The sequence below is a fragment of the Nuphar pumila genome, chromosome 7 (assembly GCF_984573655.1).
Source record: "Nuphar pumila chromosome 7, dmNupPumi1.hap1.1, whole genome shotgun sequence".
Taxonomy (NCBI): domain Eukaryota; kingdom Viridiplantae; phylum Streptophyta; class Magnoliopsida; order Nymphaeales; family Nymphaeaceae; genus Nuphar; species Nuphar pumila.
This window is the reverse complement of record NC_143255.1, coordinates 33,703,284-33,729,412: the sequence shown is the minus strand read 5'-3', so window position 1 is coordinate 33,729,412 and position 26,129 is coordinate 33,703,284. Positions and strand designations below refer to the sequence as shown.

The 26,129-nt window shown below is 36.4% G+C and overlaps 1 protein-coding gene across 4 annotated transcripts in view; it reads left to right on the top strand.

Moving 5' to 3' along the window:
* Positions 1-26,050, top strand: part of LOC149831840 (uncharacterized) — an 86,637-nt gene extending 60,587 nt beyond the window's left edge. For 3 of the 4 annotated variants that reach the window (XM_090014175.1, XM_090014174.1, XM_090014176.1), the window contains exons 6-8: positions 20,709-20,943; positions 21,628-21,941; positions 24,865-26,050. In XM_090014175.1, the coding sequence (XP_089870301.1) occupies positions 20,709-20,943; positions 21,628-21,941; positions 24,865-25,156 (841 nt within the window). In that variant the 3' untranslated portion in view covers positions 25,157-26,050. Of the gene's footprint in view, positions 1-20,708; positions 20,944-21,627; positions 21,942-24,864 lie in introns of those variants that run through there. The other variant, XM_090014177.1, reaches the window with a different exon arrangement.
* The last annotated feature ends 79 nt before the right edge of the window (positions 26,051-26,129 follow it).

Below are 26,129 nucleotides of genomic sequence, written 5' to 3'. Positions count from 1 at the left end.
GCAAACACGCATTTCACTGATTGTCATTAAGAACATTTTCAGGAAATATCTAAGGTAAAACACGCTGACTACTATATTTGTGTCATTGAACATGATATAGAAAAATATCTAATATAAACATGCAGATCACTGATTTTTGTCATTTAACTTAACACAGAAAAATATCTAATGTAAACACCCAGACACTGATTTTTGTCATTGAACATAATACAGTAAAATATCTTACATAACACGTAGACCACTGATTTTTTTGTCATTGAACTTAAAACAGAAAAATAACTAATGTAAACATGCAAACATTGATTTTTGGTATTGAACATAATACAGAAAATATCTTATATAAACACAGACCACTGATTTTTTTGTCATTGAACATAATACAGAAAAATAACTATTATAAACACGCAGACCACTGATTTTTGTCATTGAACTTAACATAAAAAAATAACTAATGTAAACACGCAGACCACTGATTTTTTTGTCATTGAACTTAACACAGAAAAACAACTAATGAAAACACGCAGACTACTGGTTTTTTTGTCATTTAACTTAACATAGAAAAATATCTAACGTAACACGCAGACGCTAATTTTTTGTCATTAAACATAATAAAGAAAATTACCTGTTGTAAACACGCAGACCACTGATTTTTGTCATTGAACTTAATACAGAAAAATAACTATTGTAAACACGCAGACATTGATTTTTGTCATTGAACTTAACACAAAAAATAACTATTGTAAACACGCAGACATTGATTTTTGTCATTGAACTTAACACAAAAAATGATTAATGTAAACACGAAGACCTTGATTTCTGTCATTGAACTTAACACAGAAAATAACTAATGTAAACACGCAGACTTTGATTTCTGTCATTGAACTTAACACAGAAAAATAACTATTTTAACATGCAGACATTGATTTTTGTCATTGAACTTAACACAGAAAATAACTAATGTAAACACGCAATATTTGACAATCTTCCTCTCTTTTTTTTACGGGTATGCATCTTCGATGCATATTAGTACAGCCCTGAAACATTAACATATCATAGTATAGGAACCCTACCTTTGTTAGGCGCGATAGATCGAACACTCCTTGGTTGTCTCCTCTTTGACAGCGACCCTTCAATGGCCTCCTTAGAATCGTATATGGGAGAGTGAGGAGGAAAAGAGTGATGCTGGTTTTGTTTTTTCTTTATGGGTTTATAAGAGAGAAGAAGATATCGTGAAGGCGGGGGGGGGGGGGGGGGGGTAGAGAAAAAATGGGGAGGGAGAGAGAGAGAGAGAAGAAAGGTAACTGGTGATAAAGTTTTATGGTTTTTATGAGAGGGAGAGAGAGGTATCATGAGAGGGAGTTAGAGGAGAATGGGGAGAACGGGTGCAAGAGAGAGAAATCGTGGGTGAGAAGGCGGGTTCGGTTTTCCCTTCATTCTCTCCCGTGTGCGTGAGTGGGGAGGCTTCATGTCCCCCCTTGTATAGCGTTATTTATTTATTTATTTTTTTATTTTTTTATTTTTTTTAAAATATGGTAGGATGTGTTCGGCAGACCTCTACACGATTTGTAACTCAACCCATTTGGGTTTTGAACTTGCAGCGTCCCAACACAAGGTGACGTGCACTAACAACACTTGCCAAGCACGAGTCATATACATATATATTTTTTTTCAATTTTGCAACGCCCCAACTCGTGATGGCGTGAGCTAAAAAAAATAGTGATTTGTTATTAATATTATATATATATAGATTTATTTATTGGATTTACTACACGAAGACCCAAGATCCATTTATGTTTTTGGATCCATATTAGGACTATCTGGGTCCATCCAAAGACCCAAATATTTTTGGGACTCAATTTAGAAGGTCCTAAATCCATGATCCGATTAAAATTCGTGGATCCAAATAAAATGTTGTGGATCCAATATCAAAGATCTAATTGGACCATTGTAATTCCAATATAAAAAATCCAATTAAGATATCAAGGATCCGATATCGAAGATCCAAACAAGATATCTAGGATCTAATATTAGATATCCAAATAAGATATCCAGGATCCGACTTCGAAGATCCGAATAAATTATCTGGAATCTAATATCAAGTACCCCAATAAGATATCCAGGATCCGACATCGAAGATCTAAATAAGATATCCAGGATCTAATATCGTAGATCCGAATAAGATATCCATAATCTAATAAAAAAAATCCAATTCAAAAGTAAAATACCCCTATATAACATTCCAACGATAAAATTGAGGTTTATTTATGTGACAAAATTCGCAAGCGTTACATCAATAGAGTTGTTGGAGAGTTGTTGGAATAGCTCTATTGACTAGTCAACTTTATGTTGACTAGTTCAAAAATAACCAAACTAAAAGAAAAAGAAAAGGTAAAAAAGAAAATAGTTACAACAATAAATAAGAGTATATATACATATGTATATATGTATATAATACATATACATACATTGGTATGTATACATATAATGGTAATGATATGGTGCTCCCGGAGTACCTACTCCCACGTAATAGAAGCTTTAGACTGTCAAATTTCTTAAACTTTTTTAGTTGATCACGTGACGCCCCCAAAATCCCGGACTTGTAACTTTTTACGAAAAGTTTGAAAGCTTTGTAATTGATCCTTTTTTTAGGGTTTAAAATGGCAGTTCAGCGAAAAATGGTGTTTGAAATAACAAGTCAATGAACCTTGGGCGCATTACAAGCAAACCTTCCTCTACACAATGAATTTGTAAACTTCGTACATTCATTGAAATCAAATAGATTCAAAATGAGGTTTTTAAATAATTAAAGTTTATACAAAAAGTGGAATTTCAAAGAAACCCTTATACCAAATTACAAAGATGTCCTCAAGAGCGAAACGTCAAGGAAAGTGTCTCGTCTTGATATCATCACGTCATCGTACCATCGCTTATCGTACCGACCTAATCATCACCTATACTCATGAAACGGATCAGACTTATAAAAATCTGGTAGGTGCATAGATATCAAAATTCAAAACAAAACTAACATATACGTTGTTCCTTTTATGATATGCAGTTCAGAATAAACAAAATGAGCGTGATAATCTTGTTTCGATAATTACCTGTCTTGAGGGTACGCACAGGAAAAACGTAAAAACAATTGAGACTGCACGGGGGTTTGTTATTACATGTATTTTAATACCTCGGACAACTAGCTGATTCTGCTCCTAAGGGGACGACCAATGATCGAGAGAGAATTCTTCAGAGGCGACTTGTTCAAGGGGATGCATTCATCCTTCTGTAGAAGTCATTGGGACCTACTACGTAGGATAATTTTTGGTAGCTCAGTCCCCTAATTCCAATGACCGGAGACGTCTAGTTCAATTGCTACTCGAGAAACGTAGTTGTTAACAACCTATCTATCAAAGTTTTTGTACCATTCCATCATCTCCCTTGACGGAACCAAAGAGACGAATGGGTATGTCTGGTTTTAACTGACGACCCATTCTACATATTTTGGTCTTTCGAACCAGTTCGAGCATCTTGCCTGTAAAGGCAATCATCACCATTTATGTGATTTTCTTTTCATCATTGTGCATTTGCACGCTACGAGGTTACCATAAACCTCTCATCCAATCATCGTAGTATTAACATGCCGCGCATGTTTGATAGTACCCTTATGATGAGAGGGGTATATGTTTCTCAGAAAGAAACCCCAACTTTATTGTGTTGCGAAAGAAATGATGTAACCATTTTAATTCAATTCGACATGCTCTGGTCTTTCAAACTAACTCGACTATTTTGCTTGTGAAGGCGATCATCACCATTTATGCAATTTCTTTCTCATCAATGTGCATTTGCACGCTACGAGGTTATCATAAACCTCTCATCCAACCATCGTAGTACTAACATGCCGTGCATATCTGATAGTAACATTATGATGAAAGGGTATCGGTTTCTCAAAAATAAACCTGAACTTAGTTTAGAAAATCTCAAAGTCCCGTACTTTAGGCTGGGAATATCCAAGTCATTTTTGGATATTAAAACAAAAGACCGTACATACCACTTAGGGCTGCGTAGGGTTGAGGGAAAGACTTAGTTGCGAATATGCTGCCCCGTTGCGTATACACATGCTTTGGAATCTCGCATGAAATCCCCTTTTTCTTTAAAGACTTGGCGAGTATGCGCAATTCTGCAAGTATGAGTCCCTATGGCCTCTCTCTCTCTCTCTCTCTCTCTCTCTCTCTCTCTCTCTCTCTATATATATATATATATATATATATATATATATATATATATATATATATATATATACCCCACTTCAAATGTATGCTTCTTGCATGTGGGTGTTTGTAAGTGAACCTATTTGTGGTTCTTTGTGTGTTCATTTTGATATTTTGGTGGAACTCTTTTGAGTGTCCACTTTTGGTGATTTAGTGAACATCTTCGGAGGAACTCATTTCCTTACATGATTCACCTGTGCACAGCATGTGTATACGCAACGGGGCATGCATCTACATTCAGCATTCAGCATATAACATGTTATACATGCTAACAGATTTTACTTTGTGTATGTATATACAGCATAGTGCTTGCTGTACATACATGCACAGATCTCACCCTGGGTATATATATATATATATATATATAGATATATATAGATATAGCATATTACATTCTGTATATACTCACAGATTTTACTCTGTGCAAATATACACAGCATTGTTCATGCTGTTTATACATTCATACAGCTCCATGTTTACATTAGTTTTCAAATCATGCACACACAAAATTTCAAAATTTGCAGACATACTTACAGATTTACACATCCACACGCACACACGTAGTTTCACAGATTCATGAATTAAAATATCAGGTATACATAGTTTCCTGAATAAATTACAGATTTGCAGATTTCTAAAATCACGTGAATATCAAGGAACAAGTGTTAAAATCTGATTCACGTGAATGTCAAGGCATACACGCAACAAATCAGATCCACGTGAACCCCATCAAATCAGATTAACGTAAAATTGAAGGCCTATACAACAAAATCTAATTCACGTGAAGACTAAGGCACATACGTCATATTGACTATTATGAGTCCAATATCAATTCCTACGTAGTGTGGAACCGATACAGCTGCAATTACGCACCTTAATACCACAACCACACACATCGTTAGGTGTCCCTACCTCGTAGTTGGTATGTGAAACCCAATCTCATTTGATAGATGGTTCGGTTGGCTGATCATGCAGCTATACCACCAATGTATCGCCTTGGGGAGTCGGATTCGTTCATCACCAACAGATTCTCAGCCCACTTAGCTGCAGCAATGGAGATCACCCCTATGGGAGAAAGAAGGAAATGAGAGGAGATGGAGGCTAGGGGGTGGCGTGAGATCTAGAGAGAGATATAGCTAGAGATGTAGGGGCGTGAAGGGGTTAATATATATTTTCTCATTTCTTTCCAAATTGTGCTGGTCATGTCCATGCTGAGATAATAATTGTTTTTTTCTGATTACCATGGCAAATCAGATTCCATATATTTCTCTTGGTTTAGAGTTAACGTGTTTAGGTACCTTGATTCATTGATTCTGGCTATATCTGCCCATATTGTACTAGATTTCCATGGACCCCAGCTTTCCATATGTGCATCATGCCTAACAGTAAGTGAGGATTTTCCTTGACTTTTTGTTGACCTTACCTGTCATGCTGACCTTGCATTTCCTTAATTCCTACTTGCCTTCCCTGTGTCATATCTAACCCCTTCCTTAAGCTTAAATGGATTCCAATACTATTTGGAAATTAAATGCCTTTGCCTTTTTTATTCTTTGTTGATTTCAGAAACTTAATAAGTTGCTTTGACTCTACCCAAAGTAGGGACCTCAGCCACATAAGAGTGGCCCACAGGGGGCCGTCCCACCCAATGGGTCCAATGACCTGAGATCCATAATACATCCAGATTTGGATCTATCCATATTACACATTCAAATGGATCTTTAATTTAGATCCAAATCCAATTGGACCCCAAATTCAAATTGAGATACAATTTAATTTAAAAAAAAAATCAATCAACTCCAAATAATTCTAATTGCAATTGCAATTGCGTTCAAAAATTTAAATTTTGAAGCTAATTAAATTCCCAGAATTTAATTAAATCCTCGTTTCACCTCGGAATTTAATTTAATTCGAAATTCATCCCCAAATGGGATTTAACTCCAATTAACCATAAAATCCCAATTAAAATTCAAACTAATATAAGACATAAAATTGCATTTGTTTTTATGGAAAATTATGGGAAAAATTACAGATATTACAGTATAAGTTGCAACTGATGTTATTCTGTGATTGCTGCTGCTTGATTGGGAGAACTCCAATTCTTGACCAAATATTATTCCTGGCTTTAACATTTTCCAAATATTTATTGTGTGAAGAAGATTGTGGATGTGAGTGCAGTTGTTAATGTCGTTGCAAGGTATGAGTTCTTAAACAGTTATTATTTGTCTGATCATTCCTAATGTTAGAAGTATTTGCAGCACAGACTACAGTTCAAGTGAACTTTTACAAATTGTTGATGCCACTCTAGGATGGGTGCCTACTTATCCACAAAACTTTAATCAAATGTTGCATTTGAAATTAATGTGTACATAAAATACACACACGTGCATGTATGTCATCAGTCTTGCCAATCTTAGCTCATTTTGTTTTAAGGTACTTTTACATTCTAGTGTTTCCTCATATTCCTATTTAAGGATGGACAATGGGCAGCCCGGTCTGTGAGAGCTGGTTTTATTGGAACCCATGCCAACTTGTCTCCTAGAGGGCCGGACACGAGCTGACACTGGCTGTAACGCCCCAAAATTTTGAACTTGTAAACTTTTAGAAGAACTTGAAAGAGACTAAAAATCCTTTGTTTTTCAGAGTTTTTGTTTTATCGAATCAACGAAAATGATTTTTGAAATGACAAGTCGACAAACCTTGGGTGCATTCCTGTGAAACTTTCATTTTACAATGGATTTGCATCTTCGTAACAATATTTAAAGCCATATGCATTAAAAGATAATTTCAAGTTTATACAAAAATGGGATGTCTTGAGAAAACCCTTATACAAAATTTAAAACCAAAAAGATGTATCAAGGATGCGGAATGCCAGAAGAAACAGTTTGATCTTGATGCCATCTTATCATCTTGCTATCGCCTGTCACTCAGACCTAATCATCACCTGTACCCATAAGATGGGTCAGTTTCATGAAAAGCTGCTAGGTGCACAAGTATAACAATTTAGAACAAATCTAACATATGCATTTATTGTTAGAAAGTGACTTGGAATACGTTGGGTTCAATAATGAACCCATACTTATGCACGTGGAGTGCAAATATACCCATTAAAGGGAAACAACATAAGCACATAATGTGCTAACACATAAAACCCATAAAAAGGGAAAAATATGACATAAAGTCATAAGTTGCATATCATTGAAGAATAATGGAGAAGGGGTAAAAACCCCATTACAATGGAGCATAAGCTCCCTCAAGAATATGGAAAAACAAAGGGGGAGACCCCTATTTATAACACAAGAAAGGAGCCACTTAGGGGGCTCCCAAAGGAGTCGTTGGGAGCCCCCAACGGTCACATTTGTGACCATTGGGGGCTCCCCAACGACTCTTTGGGGAGCCACCCTAGGTTGCGCAAACCACGAAAAAGGAAAAAATAAAAAATAAAATAAAAGATAAAATTACAAACATATTCCAAATGGAATATGCGTAAAACTGGAAATGTCTAAACTACCCCTATGCCTATAAATAGAGAAATATATATTTTATATATATAATTAGGATAATACATATGCATATATACCATATATGAATATGTATTATACTTTATATATATATAATATATATACTATTACAAATGTTGAATGATACATTTTAACACCCCCCCTCAAGCTTTGCGTGGGGGAACGAAAAGGTTGAAGACGGCAAGAAGAAGAATCTCAAAGCTTCAAGAGCCTTCAGAACGAATGCCATTGTAAATATCTTCCTCCAATGTCTTTATCGATGAGCACCTTCTATCCAAGGGACTTCCTTTTCTCTTATCTTCAAGATCCTGAGAAAAGAAAACAACAAAGAACAAGTAAAAAATACCTTTGCACTTTACTCAAAAAGGAACATTCCTAACAAGGTGCAAAATTTATGTATAATATGATAGTTACTTTAGCATGAAACGAAAAATTTAGAAAACCAAAGTTTTTAAATCATACATTATGTTAAAACAAAAATGAACGGAAGCACATTATGCAAAAATAAATTGCAAGAATGCATAATGCATTCATAAGGTCCAACATTGGACAAATATAACCCCATAATGAGGAATAACAAAATGATCCATGAAGGGATACCACAAGAAGCCTACGAAGAGGCATAAAATACATATGCTTTATTGAATGAGAACCCAAGAAAGACCATAAAGAGCATATGCATATACTTATCATTAAATGAATTAATACTCAAAGAACTCATTAATGATCATGCTTCAAACATGTAATGAAGTGCCAAACAAGAGAAACAAAGTCTCCAAGCATACTTTAGGTAAAATAAACCCAAGAGTTCACAAGGTTTTTAAAATCATTTATGAAAGTCACACTTAATTGACAAAAAAAAAACATATTTTACATATAAGGGTGGCAAAAACCATAAGCACTTAATATATAGATTAAATGCTAAGAAATCAACTTGATATGCATATCAAAAAGATGATTCACTTGAAAAACACAAGTCATGAATGAAATTTTGCAAATTTCAATAATAGTTCATCCATTACAAACAACTTCCTCATTAGTTCTCCAAAATCCCATAAATCAAGTGTATAAGCTACTAGATCAAGAATATAAAGCCATTAAAGGCCAAAGACACACACAAAGGTGTGTAAAAGAACCTCTTGTCTACATATAATAATACTTGACATAAGTGCATCTACGACAAGAACAAGAGCATACATGCCAACATGGACTAAAAAGTATCTCTTGTCTACGTAAAAATACCCTTAAAACCAAGTATGTTCAGCTACTAGAACAAGAGTAATAAGCCAACCATGGGCTAACACATAATACATCTCTTGTCTACATATGATGGCACTTGAAATGAGTGAAATAAGCCAACCATGGGCATACATCTAAGCGACTAGAACAAGGACACAAACGCCAACATAGGCTAAAAATCACACACCATGGTGTGAATCAACGTGCCTTGTCTACATATAAAAACACTCAAGACAAGTGTGTTCAGCTACTAGACCAAGAGAGCAAAAAGCCAACAAAGGGCTAAAAACACACGAAGGTGTAATAAAATTCTTGTCTACATATGATGACACTTAGATAATGGGCATAAAAGGAAAAGACTTTTGAGGCAATAAACTTGTAATGAAAATAAACCTCGAATAAAACAATACTCTTTTTAAAATGAATTCTCATAACAATAACATGCATGTAAAAAATATCTTCAACAAGATACTATAATCGATAAAATAAAATTCTTGAGAACAAATGTGTGAACATACACACACCAAGAACACTTAGAATACTTGTGCAAAATCACAAGAACACATGTGCACAACATACGGAATCACAAATGTGCAAATGCACTCATAAGATTCATAAACAAATAAAAGGTTGGGCTATAATCCCAAAACATCTTGATTTTAAATGTACCTTAAAACATTTAAGGTTTTCAAATACCATATGTCCATCACATTTACTTAGAAGCATCCATAATATCAATGGCACAAGAACAAACTAGTGACACACTCATATATCAAATCATTCTAGAGTCCCAAGGTGCCCATAACTCACCTCAACCGCCATCTATAATATGGTAAGTGGACAATCTAAAAAGACATAACAACGAGTGTCACACTCATAATTAGAGATCATATACCAAATCATTCTAGAGTCCCAAGGTGCCCATAACTCACCTCAACCACCATCTATAATATGGCAATTTGGACAATCTAAAATGATATAACACGAGGTGCCCATAACTCACCTCAACAAACATCTCTAATAAAACAATAATAAGGCCAAAACAATGATGCATTAAATAACATGTGATGGACAAACATAAATGCCACAAAAGGGCAATAAACACATAAGAAATCATTTTCCAAATAAAAAATTTTTACAAAGAGGACCGATTAACAAATTGAATCAAAGGTCCAATATAATCCATCAAAACAATTTTGCATAACCACGAATTATGCTTAATCTTCAAAAGAAGTCTTGTACACCAAAAAAGGCTTACTATGCAACATAACATGAAATATTAAGCAACATCATGTGTATGAACCGATTTGGAACAAATAAGCCTTAACTATGAAAGACATAAGGTGCAATTAAACAGTGAAGTTGGTGAAGTTCAAAAATAACAAACTTAGGCCAATATAGGCATTCATAAAGATGGTGAATTTCGAAAAACTTATGAAATCTACTATTTCAACTTAAAAATGATAAACAATCATGAAATCTTCATAAAAGAGTATATACTCACAAGAAGATTATAAGGACCGAAAGGCTCCTTAAGGAGAGTTTGAACAAACAAACATATACAACTCCCAAAGAAGGAGAAAACTCCATTAAAGTGGAAGAAATCCCAACAAAATAGATTCATTAACAAAACCTTATGATAAATAAGATTGTACTATGGCTTAAATAAAAAGTAAACATTTATTGAGGAAAAATTTAACACTCTTAAGTTTTATCGAAAAACATGACTTAATAGATTATTACCTACTCCTAATGAAATAAGTACACAATAAACATTAGTGAAGACCATAACTTTTGTAATGAAATATGCGGAAAAGCAAAAGAGTGCATTAAGCACTTACAACATTCACTAATGAACAAACAAAAGGGCAAACACCAAAACCCACAAGAGACAATCACAACATAAAAATATAAATGTCTCTTATTGAAAAGAGAGAGAACTCTCTAAATGTTGAAAACATCCTTAAGAGTGTAAAGATGGAAAGAAAATCACCATATTCCATAAGACCATTTTAAAACTTAATTCAACCGGTATTAAAAAAAAAAAACTTTCTTAATTAAATGTTGCTCATATAAAACGGACACATAATATGGAATTTTTCATATATGCCAAACATTTTTCAAAAAACTATATTTCACAAGCATTTTAATCTTAACATACCTTTCTTTAAAGACTAAACATTCATATAAAGGTATTTTCATAAACAAGGTTAGGTTTAAAATGTAAATTCAAAGTTCCAACGGTCATAAATTTTTACCGACCCATTAAAGCAAGTTTTGAGCAATCATATATCTAATTTTTCGCCAAACAAGTTATCATTTAAAGTTTTTCAAAGAAAAACATACGAAAACGATTCAATGGAGTAGCAAGAAACTCAAAAAAGACATAATGACAAAAATCACACATAAAGAAAAGAACATATTCCATTCTTCATACAATACTCAAAGAAATAGAATGCATACCGAATAACTATAAGAAAGACAATAGAGAGAAATGAATACTTCACCATTTTTCTTTAACAAATTCTTGAATACCATGCTTCCCGATGCACCAAAGAGCAACTCGATCTCAACCTTGCTCTGATACCATGTTAGAAAGTGACTTGGAATACGTTGGGTTCAATAATGAACCCATACTTATGCACGTGGAGTGCAAATATACCCATTAAAGGGAAACAACATAAGCATATAATGTGCTAACACATAAAACCCATAAAAAGGGGAAAATATGACATAAAGTCATAAGTTGCATATCATTGAAGAATAATGGAGAAGGGGTAAAAACCCCATTACAATGGAGCATAAGCTCCCTCAAGAATATGGAAAAACAAAGGGGGAGACCCCTATTTATAACACAAGAAAGGAGCCACTTAGGGGGCTCCCAAAGGAGTCGTTGGGAGCCCCCAACGGTCACATTTGTGACCGTTGGGGGCTCCCCAACGACTCTTTGGGGAGCCACCCTAGGTTGCGCAAACCACGAAAAAGGAAAAAATAAAAAATAAAATAAAAGATAAAATTACAAACATATTCCAAATGGAATATGCGTAAAACTGGAAATGTCTAAACTACCCCTATGCCTATAAATAGAGAAATATATATTTTATATATATGATTAGGATAATACATATGCATATATACCATATATGAATATGTATTATACTTTATATATATAAAATATATATACTATTACAAATGTTGAATGATACATTTTAACATTTATTTCATACATGATATACAATTCAACATAAGTAAAGTGAACAAGATAATTTTGTTTCGATATTAGCTGTCCTGAGGGTACGCATAGGAGAAACGTAGAAACAATTGAAACTGTCGGGGGGGGGTGTTATTCTATATATTTTTAATACCCCGAACAACTAGCTAAGTCTGTTCCTACCTAAAGGGACGGTTGGTGACCGAAAGAGAATTTTCCAAAGGCATTCGTGGCAAAGGATGCATCCAACTTCTGCAGAAGTCCATGGGATCTACCATGTAGGATAATTTTTTGTAGTCCCGTCCCCTAACTCTGATGATTGGGGACACCGAGTCATTTGCATAAGGGGTAGTTGTTAACAACCTGTTCATCAGAGTTTGTGTACTATCCCATCCTTTCCCTTGACGAAACCAAAGAGGCGAATGGGTACGTCAGGTTTTATTTTAACTGACGACCCATTCTACATGCTCTGGTCTTTCAAACCAGCTCGAGCATCTTGCCTGTGAAGGCGATCATCACCATTTATGTAATTTCAACAATGTGCATTTTGCACGCTTCGAGATTTTCATAAACCTCTCATCCAATCATCGTAGTACTAACATGTCGTGCATGTCTAATAGTACTATTACGATGAGAGGGGTATCAGTTTCTCAAAAGAAACCCCAACTTAAATTATTGTGAAAGAAATGATGTAAACATTTCAGTCTAATTTGACATGATCTGGTCTTTCAAGCCACTTATATCGTTGTGCAATTTGCATAATACAAGATTTTCATGAATCTCTCATCCAGATATCGTAGTATCAACATGTTGTGCATGTCTTGCGATACCGCTTACGATAAAATGGGTATGGGTTTCTTAGAAGAAACCCCAACCAAACACATTCCCATGCTTCCAATCAGGGATATCCATGTCATATCGGATATTAAACCGAAGTTAAAACATTTCCTCCTATCGTGCCGGTTTGGGAAAAAACTAGTTGCAATTAGGCAACCCTCAAGTGTTCGAATTTGCTTGTCAAAACCGCGCATATTTGAATGTTTGATTCTTGAAAGAAAACTTTTTTCTTTAAAATTTTAGCGCCCATGCGCAAATCCATGTCTTTTGTAAGTGTAAGCATGCTACAAGGTAGAAAAGAGTAGGCAATTGTGTATCTTACGAGGTTGCATATATGTACGAATAATATATATATATATATATATATATATATATATATATATATATATATATATATATATATTACATAATGCAGGCCTGTGCACATTATAGCTTGATGACAATCTATAAAGCAAGACTCGATGTGTGAAACCGTACATCGAGCTAAATAAATGTGTAAGCAGTGCACGAGGTACAAAATCGTACCTCGGCTAAATAAATGCATAAGCAATGCATGGGGTACGAAACTATACCTCGGCTAAATAAATGCATAATCTGTGCACGAGGTACGAAACCATACTTTGGCTAAATAAATGCGTAAGCAGTGCACGAGGTACGAAACCGTACATCGGCTAAATAAATGCATAAGCAGTGTATGAGGTACGAAACCATACCTCGGCTAAATAAATGCGTAAGCAGTGTACGAGGCACGAAACCATACTTCGGCTAAATAAATGCGTAAGCAGTAGCCTGTGCACGTGATAGCGCGATGGCAAAGTAAATGACATAAAACAGTACTTGATGTGTGAAACCACACATAAACTTAAATAAATTATGTAAGCAGTGCACGAGGTACAAAACCATACTTCGGCTAAATAAATGCGTAAGCAGTAGCCTGTGCACGTGATAGCGCGATGGCAAAGTAAATGACATAAAACAGTACTTGATGTGTGAAACCACACATCAAGTTAAATAAATTATGTAAGCAGTGCACGAGGTACAAAACCATACCTCGGCTAAATAAATGCATAAGCAGTAGCCTATGCATGTGATAGCGTGGCGGCAAAGTAAATGACTTGAAGGAAAGAAGACAAGGATCGCAAAACTGCGTCCTTAAATTAAATGTATATATATATATATATATATATATATTTAAATCACAAGTTGTAAGATCTGTTCGTTCATTGTCCTTTGTGCAACTTTTCCCTACCTTGGAAAATGTCGGCTTTGCTCACTCTTTCGGGCATAGGTAATAAGTAGCTCGTGCCTCTGGGCGCACGTACAATCCATTGCGCCGATTGGGTGCGCTAAAGGGTTCGTCATACTACGTAAATAGCACAAAGGAAATCATTTTAAAAGCATGTGTTTGGTATCATGTTCGTGTTGCAAGGGCCCGGGATTAGCCGGGCTGGACTGGCCGCGAGAGGAGAGAGGTGGAAGCAGGGGCATCGCCCCTACCTGCTGGAATCCAAAGAGGAAAGGCAGGAGGGTCGCCCCTCCTGCCTGCATGAATAAAAGAGGAAGGGCAGGAGAGTTGTCCCTTCTGCCTGTGAAATCAGAGAGGGAGGGGGCAAGAGCTCCCTATGTTTGTGTAACGAAAGAGGGAGGAGGCAAGGGTTGCACCCCTGCCCGTTGGTTAGACAACGAAAGGGAGGGCAGGGGTCGCGCCCCCGCTCGCCAGTCAAAAAAGAAGAGGGGGAGGGGCAGGGTGTCGCCCCTGCTCGCCTGCCGGATAAAAGGGGAGAGTAGGGAGAGAGAGAGAGAGTGAGCGGGGGGGCGGGGGGGGCTATGCCCTCCCCTGCTAAACGAGATAGGGAGAGAGAGAGAGCAGGGGCGTTGTGCCCCTCCCCTGCTAAACGAGACAGAGGGTGAGAGAGAGAGAGAGCAGGGAGGGGCGACGCCCCTTCCTCCTGCTAACGAGAGGACAAAGAGAAACAGAGAGAAGAGAAAGCGCAGGGGTGTGTACCTTTCGGCGAGGGTCCTATCGGCGAGCTGAGGGAGGAAGACGAGAGCGGGAGGTTGCCGGTGCAAGGAGGGCTCCGACTTTGACGGTGATCGGAGGTTACGCAGAGGGGGAGAGAACGAGGAGGAGAGTGGGGAATCAGGGAGAGAGAAACAACGGGGGCCTGTTTTCCCTTTTTCGTAGGAGGGAGACCCCTCCTGTGTTTAAATAGAAAACACAGGAGGGGGGTTGCTAGGTCTGGATGCAATTTTTTTTTTTTATAAAAAGAGACGGGTTGTACACTAGCATCCCAACACAACCCTTATATATATAGATGCATGTGCAATGTATTTTATAAATGTTGCTTCTTTATTTGTTCACGTTTTTTTCTTGAATTAAAACCTTAAAAGGCCTACTTATCTCCTTGTGTTGCAAATCTAAATATTATTCATTGTTCCAGCTTCTAAATCCTAAGGAATGGCGGGAGTTAGTTGTTAAAATATATGTACCAACATATCTATATATTAATATATATATATACCCGGTAGGGGTATTTTAGTCTTTTTACATTGTTGTTTCTAGAAACAATTATTTTAATTGTAGATTCTTTTTGTATTTTTATTTTTTATTTCTCTTTTTTATATGCATTGGGGGTCCCAACATAGAGTCATTGGGGGCTCCCAACGACTCCATGTGGGAGCCCCCAATGGCTTCCCACTGCTCCCACTTTGTGTATAAATAGGGGATTTCACCTCTTGTATTTGTATGGCATTCCAAGGCTCTCTCTAATAAATATTTCATTTCTTTTCATGCTTATATTAGCCTTTTTAGGCTTTTGTATTGTCCCTTGTGGACTTCTCACTTGTATTTCTCTTGTGCCTTAGTGCTTGTCCATGATTGGACTTTGTGAATGCTTGTGCATTCTTGGGTTACATTTCCGCATACTTCATTACATGGTATCAGATCAAGGTTGTGCTCTTGATTTTTGTTAAAAACTATTTATAGTTTGTATTTCAGGATTCTCTTCCACCCTTTTTGCTCATCCTCTCTCTAAGTCACTATTGAGGGTGAGCACAAGATTGATTTCTCCTTCAAGCAAAAGATCTTCAATTACATGATGTGAGCATCCTCCATGAAGAACAACCTCAAGGGAAAAAAGCTTTGGGGATATGTGATGGACACCATTTCGGAACCACAACTCCAACTTATCAAAATGGAATGAGGACAAGAAAATGCTCTAGAGGGAAATGCGGGCATCAAAGCCATTGAAGATCACAAATCCAAGATTGAGGATTAGGAAAGTAAACATGCAAAAAATCTTGCATGGTTCATGAACAACGTAGAGCTAAAGACTTGCGCCAACATTGCCAAATTCCGCAAAGCAAACGAGACATAGTTTTTTATGAAAGGTATGCATACTAAAAAAGGCCTCGCAAGACAATTTTTTCTTTAAGAAAAAATTCACACCATTAAGCAAGGGGACATGAGTGTCCGTGACTATTTTAGCACTCTTAGTCCCTTGTGGGATGAATTATCGCTCCTAGAACCCAAATGAGTGGCTAGTGAAGATGTTGAACTTAGAAGCGAACAAATGAAAAAGAACACTTTTTTCAATTTTTACAAGGGCTTAGGCCCAAATATGAACATGTTAAATCTTTTTTTCTCCATAGATCTAAGGCTCTTTCCTTAGAGGATGTCGTTGTCAAAATATGCCAGGAGTAAACTCGTCTTGGCATGATAAAAGAGGAGATGTAGTCTTAGTTGTGTCTAAGCCCGACAATTATGTTAAAACTTACAAGCCTCCACCCTTTAGGAGGCAAAATGGTTATAATGGAAACTATAGGAAAGCTATTTACCATCATTGACAAGAACCGGGACATATAAGGCCAAATTGTCCCAAGCTAAATGAAGCTCCTAAAAACAAAGTTGCTTCCGTTGAAGAAACTACACCAATGAAGGAAGAACCAACCAAAGGAAATGATTCTTTTTCTCTTGCTCAACTATCGGAGGCACTACAAATTCTACTCAAATCCTCATCTACATCGGGTGCCACCATTGCCTCTTCCTCTCCTCCAGGTATGTCTTCTTGGATCCTTGATTCGGGGGCTTCTTTTCATATGACACCTCTTGAGAATGGTTTTTCTGAATTATGCTCTAATTCAAAAACCTCTTATGTTTCAATTGCCGATGGTGCATCTTTACAAATTAAAAGTGTTGGAATTTTAAATTCTTCTAAAACCATTTTTGTGCCAAATGTTAGAGTTGTTCCACAACTAAATCTAAATCTTCTTTTCGTTTATCAAATATCCGATCATGGATTTAGAATCTCCGTCTCATATAAGGATTGCTCCGTGCAGGATCTCCGGTCCGGGAAGCTGATTGGGCAAGGTCATAGGAGGGGAGATCTCTACTACATGAACTATTTGAACCTTCCTACCAACTCTTTTTGTAATTATGTCCAAGATAAAGATATTGAAACTTGGCATAAAAGACTTGGACATCCAAATTTCTCTAAGATGTATCATTTTCCCTTTGGGAAAAAAAATTTGTAATGAGAAAAAATTTGCTTGTAAGGATTGTATTTTCGGAAAAATGAAATTCACTCATTTTCCAAATAGAACCTTTGTTTCTAAAAGGTCTTTTGAATTAGTTCATTCGGATGTTTGGAGACCTTCTTCGGTCATATTAAAAGGCGGATACTCATATTATGTAATGTTTATTGATGATTTTATTAGATATGTATGGATATACTTTCTTAGTTTAAAATCCGATGTCTTCTCATTCTTTAAAAAATTTTATATGATTGTCAAAAATCAATTTTCAAGTAACATCTTTATCCTTAGATCCGATTCGGGTGGTGAGTATTTATTTAATGAGTTTCAAAATTATTTAGAAACAAGTGAAATTTGCCATCAAAGATCATATCCTAGAACTCCCTAACAAAATGGATTAGCCGAAAGGAAACATAGACACATCTTAGAAACTACTAGGACACTACTTATCTCTAAGGAAATTCTAAAAAGCTTTTGGGCCAAAGTCGCTCTAACATCAACCTATTTGATAAATAGAATGACCTCATCATTTTTGCAAAATATATCTCCTTATGAAAAAATATTTGAAAAAATACCCGATTTCAATAGATTAAGAATTTTGGGTTGTAAGTGCTTTGTCCTTTTTCATAAAAGAAATAAATTGTCTCCCAAAGCTATTGAATGTGTATTCTTAGGTTATGAAGAAAACCAAAAGACATATAGATGTTTTGATTCAAAAAATAACAAACTATATGTTTCTAAAGATGTAACCTTTTTAGAAAATGAAAATAGTTTTGAGAAGAACAAAGAAAACAATAAAAGTGAATATACCTTTTTATTTGATTTTTTATCGCAAGAAGAGTTAATCTCTAATGATAATTCTTTGGATGACGAAGAGGATATTCCCCTAAATGTCTATGAAAATGATAATGAAAATATTGAGGAAGGAATACATGTAAGTGACGACATTGTTAGTAGACCTATACAAACTTATAATCGGCGTGATCAAAGAAATCGTATAAAGGCTTTGAAAAAATATTCCCAAGGTTCAAACCTAGAGGAAACTTCTCTTAGGAGATCCAGTCATATCTCCAATCCCCCAAATAGGTTTGTATCCTCTGACACATTAGCACCAAAATATAGGTCATGCCTAATTGCATTACATTCATTTCATGAACCATTCCATTATAATGAAGCAAAAAATCTTCCTCAATGGGTTGAAGCTATGAATTTAGAACTTAGTGCTCTTGAAAAAGCTAAAACTTGGGAGATAACTTTGTTACCCGTAGGAAAGAAATTTATAGGATGTAGATGGGTTTTTAAAGTTAAGACTAAGAGTAATGGGTCCTTAGAACGTTACAAAGCTAGATTAGTGGCTAAGGGATATTTTCAAGAATATGGTATTGACTACGAAGAAACATTTGTCCCCGTTGCCAGAATGACTAGTGTTAGGACCCTCATAGTTGTTGCATCTATCAAATAATGGCTCATTTACCAACTAGATGTAAAAATTGCTTTTTTGAATGGTGATTTAAGTGAAGAAGTTTACATGGATCCTTCGTCGGGAGTTTGTATTGGGAACAGAAAAATTCTTAAACTTAAGAAAGCCTTATATGGTCTAAAACAAGCCCCAAAATCTTGTTATGATAAATTTAGTAATGTGATGACTCATTTGGGTTTTCATTCGTATTATACTAACACTGCTCTTTTTGTGAAAACTACAGGTTCTATGGTGGTTATTCTTCTACTTTATGTAGATGATATGATTATCACTAGAAGTGATAAGCAAGGAATCAATGACATTAAGAAAATCTTTAAATAAAATTTTGATATGTCTGATATTGGATTCTTAAGATACTTTTTGGGTATTGAAGTTGTGTACTCTCCCAGAGGGTATATTCTTTTTCAAATGAAACTTGCAGTTGACATTTGTACTAAGTCTAGTATTTCATATGATAAGAAGATAGAAACCCTTAATGTCATTAATGTCAAATTGAGACTGAAAGATGGGACTCTACTCGAAGATCCTACTCCTTACCGTGAACTTGTTGGATCTCTTACATATTTGTCTATCACTCGACCAGACATAGCTCATGTAGTTCACTCAGTCAATCAGTTTCAACATGCTCTTACCGTTGTGCACATGAGTGTTGTCTTAAGAATCATCAGATACATCAAGAATACCATAACTAATGGAGTTTTTCTTTCCTCATCTTCTTCGCTTGATTTGTTTGCTTATGCTCATTGGGTAGGAAATCCCAATGATAGAGTCTCAACTATAGGTTTCTGTGTATTTTTTAGGTGACTCAATGATCTCATGGAGATGCAAAAAGCACCATAAAGTATCGCTATCTTCAACTGAAGTCGAATATCGTGCAATGACCACTACGACCATAGAGCTCGTGTGGCGTTGAAGTCTTCTCAGTGATATGGGCATAGTCATCTTCACACCTTCGAAGATGTGTTGTGATAACAAAAATACAATTTACATTACAAGCAATCACATCTTCCACGAGCGTACTAAGCATATTGATATGGACTGTCACTATATACGTGACGAATATCTGAGATGAACTATTATATTGTCATATGTTACATCAGAGTACCAGTTAGTGGACTTCTTCACCAAAGCTCTTCCTGCTCTTCGTTTTATTTTTCTTCTTAACAAACTTTCGGTTATCTCTCCGTAAAGTTTGAGGGAGGGTGTTAATATATATATATATAGAGAGAGAGAGAGAGATTGATAGGGGTATTTTAGTCTTTTTACATTATTGTTTCTAGAAACAACTATTTTAATTGTAGATTCTTTTTTTTTCCTTTTTTATTTCTTCTTTTTTATATGCATTGGGGGTCCCAACGACTCCATGTGGGAGCCCTCAATGGCTTCCCACTTCGCCTACTTTGTGTATAAATAGGGGACTTCACCCCTTGTATTTGTATGGCATTCCAAGGCTCTCTCTAATAAATATTTAATTTCTTTTCATGCTTGTGTAGCCTTTTTGGGCTTTTGTATTGTCCCTTGTGGACTTCTCACTTGTATTTCTATTGTGCCTTAGTGCTTGTCCATTATTGGACTTTGTGAATACTTCATTACACTAGTTTCTTATTTTTTTGGTTATATTTTCATAGGCTTGTTGCGTCTGTTTGCATGGTGTTGGTTCTTTGGTCACCGGTTGTCATACCATTTCTACCGACACTTCTGCAGAAGTGGGCTGCACATAGCTCAGCTGGAATTATTGAATATTGTTGCATCATTGATCTGTACATTTCCCTCATGATCCTGGTAATGATCTGGGGCAAGAGGATACGAGGATATGAAAGTCCAATTGCAGAGTATGGGCTTGAGCTACATTCCATAAAAGAGGTACTACCAAAATGTGCAGTAAGAATCATAGAAATGTCTTTTTTCCCTTATCAAGTGGATTTGGAAAACAAACGATTTTTCAACTTACTGATACAATCATTTTCGGGTCTATCATATTTATGTTTGTAGTGTTTGAGTTGCACTTTCTTTGGCCAACTTATTTTCTTGTCCATGTGAAACTGTGGTAAAGCTAGTGATGTTTGATAGTTGACATTGTGGGTGAGACCGAGATGTTTCAGAATAGTTAATTCCTATGATGATGGTGACAAAAAGCAGTGGTGGAATGCTTATTGGTGTTGTGTATTTCTTTCTTCTTTTTGCCAGTTTGAGCCTCGCAAGTACATGAACCTGGTTCTTCAGTTACTGTGATTGGTTGAGGCCTGAACTTTTTGGGTTTACGCATGGAGTGTTGTTCCAAACCCGACTGTTATTGCCCTAGGAATCTGATATCTATGAGCCTCTTTCCCATTCTTAGTGTCGAGTTGGCATGGTCACTCAAAGGGTGATATTCATACAAAGAGTTTTCTGATAGGCTTGTGGCTTAGACTTGATGCTTTGTACAATCTGACCTATGGCTAGAGAGCGGCTTGAGCCTTGAGTTTAGTTGCATCTGTTCAATAATCAACTTCCGAAAATGCTAAAAATAGCTGGACATTAAATTGAACTCTATTTTTGTTTTTGCAGCTTCATGATATGCTCAAGGGCTTTGCTGGTGGTGCCTTGCTTGTCATAGGGATACATATCTTAAACTCATTACTTGGTTATGCAAGTTTTAGTTTGCCTCCAAATCTCTTTTTGTCATCCACAAACATTGCTGTGAAGCTCAAAACATTTGTAGGATTATTTATACTTGCTGCACGTGGAATTGTTACATCAGTGATTGTTGCTGTGGTGGAAGAACTGATTTTCAGGTCCTGGTTGCCTGAAGAAATAGCTCTTGATCTTGGCTATCATAGAGCAATGATTATTTCTGGCCTTGGTTTTGCTTTATTTCAGAGGTAATGATCTCCTTTCTTCTATTTGGATCCTAAACATTATGATAATTTATTTGGCTTATTTGTCAATTTAAGGTGCTCCTTGAGGTTTAATCCTATCATGTCCTTTTATTTAGTTGCATTCTTTTTTAGCAATTTCTTAATGATAGGATAATCAGATATCACATCATTTGTCATGAACTTGAAAGCCTGCGGTGTTACCTAACTACTAGCTTTAGATAAGAATGAAGGGCAGATACGACTGGTCAAACAGACTCCTTGTATGTTGGAAAATGTATCACACACACATAGGGTGCTTATGGTGGTACATATTTGATTTACAAATATCTAAGCTCCAAAAGCAAAATCTAACCGTTGGATCATGTTTAGCATATTCTATATATTATTTTTGTGTGTTAAAGTTGACCCAAATTTGATGTTTCATACCATTTTTAAACCACCCTTATTTTCATGAATTGTGAGCTGTTGATTTTCACTATTTCAAAAACGAAATCTTATGGTGTATTAAACATGTGAAACCTTTTAATTAGTAATAAATCATGCTAAATACATCTGTTTGTTAGATTTACCATTTGCTGGCTAGATCTATGCAAGCAAGAGTGCGTACTACTGTATGGTATCATGGTACAGAACCACCATATATTTTTCCCCATATATATATATATATATATATATATATATATATATATATATATATATATATTGTGTGTGTGTGTGCGTGCCCATGGTCTGCATTTTCCACCCATTTAGGTGTACTTTTTAGGCGATATATTGTGGTTTCCAGCATTTTCTGGCACTGACTTTGCAGAATGTTGGATGCACTGTCTATTATAGATGGCACTAACGATTTCCTTCCAAACCAGTGCTGGTCAATGGGGGAATGATTGGTGGAAATTGAGGCAAGTACTGTCCTAGTCATCTATAACAGGAACTCCTAATGGAAAAAGCATCATCCTGCCAGTTCTTGGCTCACCATGGGCAGAAATCTGTAAGGTGCATTTAGGGCTGTCATTGGGCTGGATTTGGGTTGGGAACTGCACCAAGATTTGGGCAAGGAAAAAAGACCCAGATAGCTAAAATCCGAGGTTTGGGATCATCTTTTTACACCCAAGACCCAACTGGACACGGGTTCCAGTTGGAGATGTGTAAGATATTACCAGTCGGATACTTGATCCAACCCACAGTAGGTACTTAACCCGACCTAGATAGACTTCTTAAAACAGTCATGGAGAGATTGAAACTTGAACCAGATGCATGAGAAACGAAACAACCAACTGTTGCAGCAACCTGTAAGTTGACCCGATCCAGAAGTTTATCTTGTGGACTATAATATAGGACAGGTTTGAGATTACGGAAAAAAATTGAGGTTGGGTATGGGAGGTTGTACCTCTGACCCAACAAACATCTGATCCCAACCCAAATCCAGCTGTTCAATATATGAACAGATTAGGGCCAGCTCTGACCCGACCTGTTGACAGCACTAGGTCAACTGGGGTGTATGTACATGCTATGTGTGTTTGTGGAGAGAGAGAGAGAGAGGTGCCCCTGCACATCCACTCTAAACCATACTATCATTTTTGTGATATATGTTTGTTTAATAAAAAACGGGTCCTGGATCGTATCATTGCAATGTGATTTACACACACTCATGGATCTCTTTTAAGCAGACTTCATTTCTACATCCTGTAAACAACCCCTACACTTGTATAGGTTGTAACTTGTGCTATGTTATGCCATTGGTTGCTTGTTATTCCAATATGTTCTTCAAATTCTTGGCTTTAGTTTCCCCTCGCAAAGCGAGTTGGATCTTTTCTGGCTAAAAATGAATATTATACATCACATTTTTCTTAATGGGAGGAAAAAGTGTACTAGGACATTTTTTACTAAATCAAAAGTATGTTTAGAAACCAACTTAGTGGGTGTTTGCTTGCAAGGAGAATTTTTTGCAGGGGAAAGGATCCTTTTTTTCTCTTTCCATATCTGAAGTTCTTTTTTCCCTTTTGGGGAACTTGCTCACTTGATGTTCATAGACCCATGTTTCTTGGGATAAAAAACACTGTTCTCCTTCTTTCCTTAGAAAATGAAACTTTTGGGACAAATGTACTTTTCAAAGTTGCCCATGCTTGATGGTATACCCAGTAGACTTTTCTCTCTTGATAGTGAAACACCTCTTTAGTGTGTAATAATTGGATCAATAGTGTTTCAAATTCTTCTTCTCAGGCCAATCACAAAAAAATCTTTTCCCAGCATGGTTGTAGACTTGTAGTCTTATAGAAAATTCAGGTTATATGATACGGACTCGTCCTGTGCTTGGGACTATGTTCAAGTGACACTAGTATGTTTAGGACTGAGAGGAATCAGTAAATTTCACATTGTGTCAAACTCTCACTGCCGTTTCATTATTTCTTCAGACTCAATCTATTTGGCAAGACCTTGTTGGTTGTCATCATTAAAGAGGTTTAGACTGTTTGCATCTATGTAACACAGGCTCTTCTAACAGGGTACCACACCCATGTCGCACCCGCACCCATGCAGGTGCGACACTTGGACACGGCTTCCTTTGTGTCAGGTGAAGTCAACCACACTGAGGTTCATTTCTGTCCAAAAGTAGATTCAGTTAACCCTAACCAAGTCCAGTTTTATTTATATTATATTATGTATATATATATATATATATATATATATATATATATATATATAAATGCACACACACACACACACACGTAGTGTTAACTTATAACTGTTAAAAATTATATATATACCTTCCCGCACCTCAGCACCTAAGTTTTTTTAAAGTGCCACATCACCGCATCTGCACCTGCATCCATAGGTTTACATTGTTTTTCCTTCATCTGGCATTATCCTAAGTAAAGCATGATGGAGCAAAAATGCTAAAAATAGGCCCCATTTGCTGTTTGTATTGCAGGTCCCTGCCTTTGATGCTGGGGAATTGGCTGTTTTCTTTGGCATTATGCGGTATCAAGGAAAGAGCAAATGGTAGTCTCTCTCTGTCGATCGGAACTCGAGCTGGACTTACTGCTGCTGCCTTCGTAACCAAATCTGGTGGTTTCTTGAAATATCACCAATTTGCACCATTTTGGATAACAGGTGCACGTCCATCTCATCCATTTAGTGGAGCTGTTGGACTTGGATTTGCTGTGATTATGGCTATACTTTTTCATCCACGAAAGGTTTCTCTGAGCAACAAGATCTCTTGAATTAACTGAAAGGCAGCTGCTGTAGTACCAGTGATTCATCTTCTGCTGATCCTTGCAGATTTCTCAATGATTGCTTTGAAATGCAGAATACAGGCCTAAGTCTTCAGAGTGAGCCAGACATGAGCTTTCTGCAGCAACTGCAATTCCTTGCTGGAATCTGTAGGAGCCCATTGCCAGGCCTTCATGCAACCTGTTAACTGGTTTTCCATCTTGTGATGACCATTCTGTTTCATTGGTAACTTATCATCAAACAAGCGGAGCACGAAAGGCCCCACCAGCTGGTGAAAGATTAACTTCACGTGAATGTAAAGTGTTTCTTTTGTTTCCACTAGTGGGGAGTGGTTTTCTGTATCCCCTTTATTTTTAATATGGTTTTGGTCCTCTGCGTTTTTTTGCGGCCTGTCCATCTTCTCATGGCAAAAGCTAAACGTTAGGGAGGAGATTGTGCTTAAGATGTAACACGATTGGCGAACCTTGATCTGTCTCTGCTGCAGTTGATCTCAGGAAACAGTGTTACGGGATCTGTGCATGGTATACCACCCTCCACAAAAGTGGGCATGCTTGGATTTTGTAATGCATCATCATTTTGCACCTGTTTAGCTGCGACAATGTAACAAAAAATACCCTCGTACTTTGCACCTGAAAGTCAACATGCTTGTTTATCAATAGCGAATGTCACTTAGGCCAATATGTTGTATATTGATCCTGTTAGCACAACCAGCTAAGCGCTGGTAAGTTTTGTAAATGACTGGGAAATGTGGTAAACCATTTCCTCTTGTATCGTTCATATGTTATGTATTTTCTTTAGTTTATTTATGGTTAATGTAACCACAGTTAATGTAAAGGTGACTCATCTTTATATGATATGGTGAAAAGTTTCACGATTTCTCACTGGTATTATATATATATATATATATATATATATATATATATATATATATATATATATATATATATATATATATAAGTAATG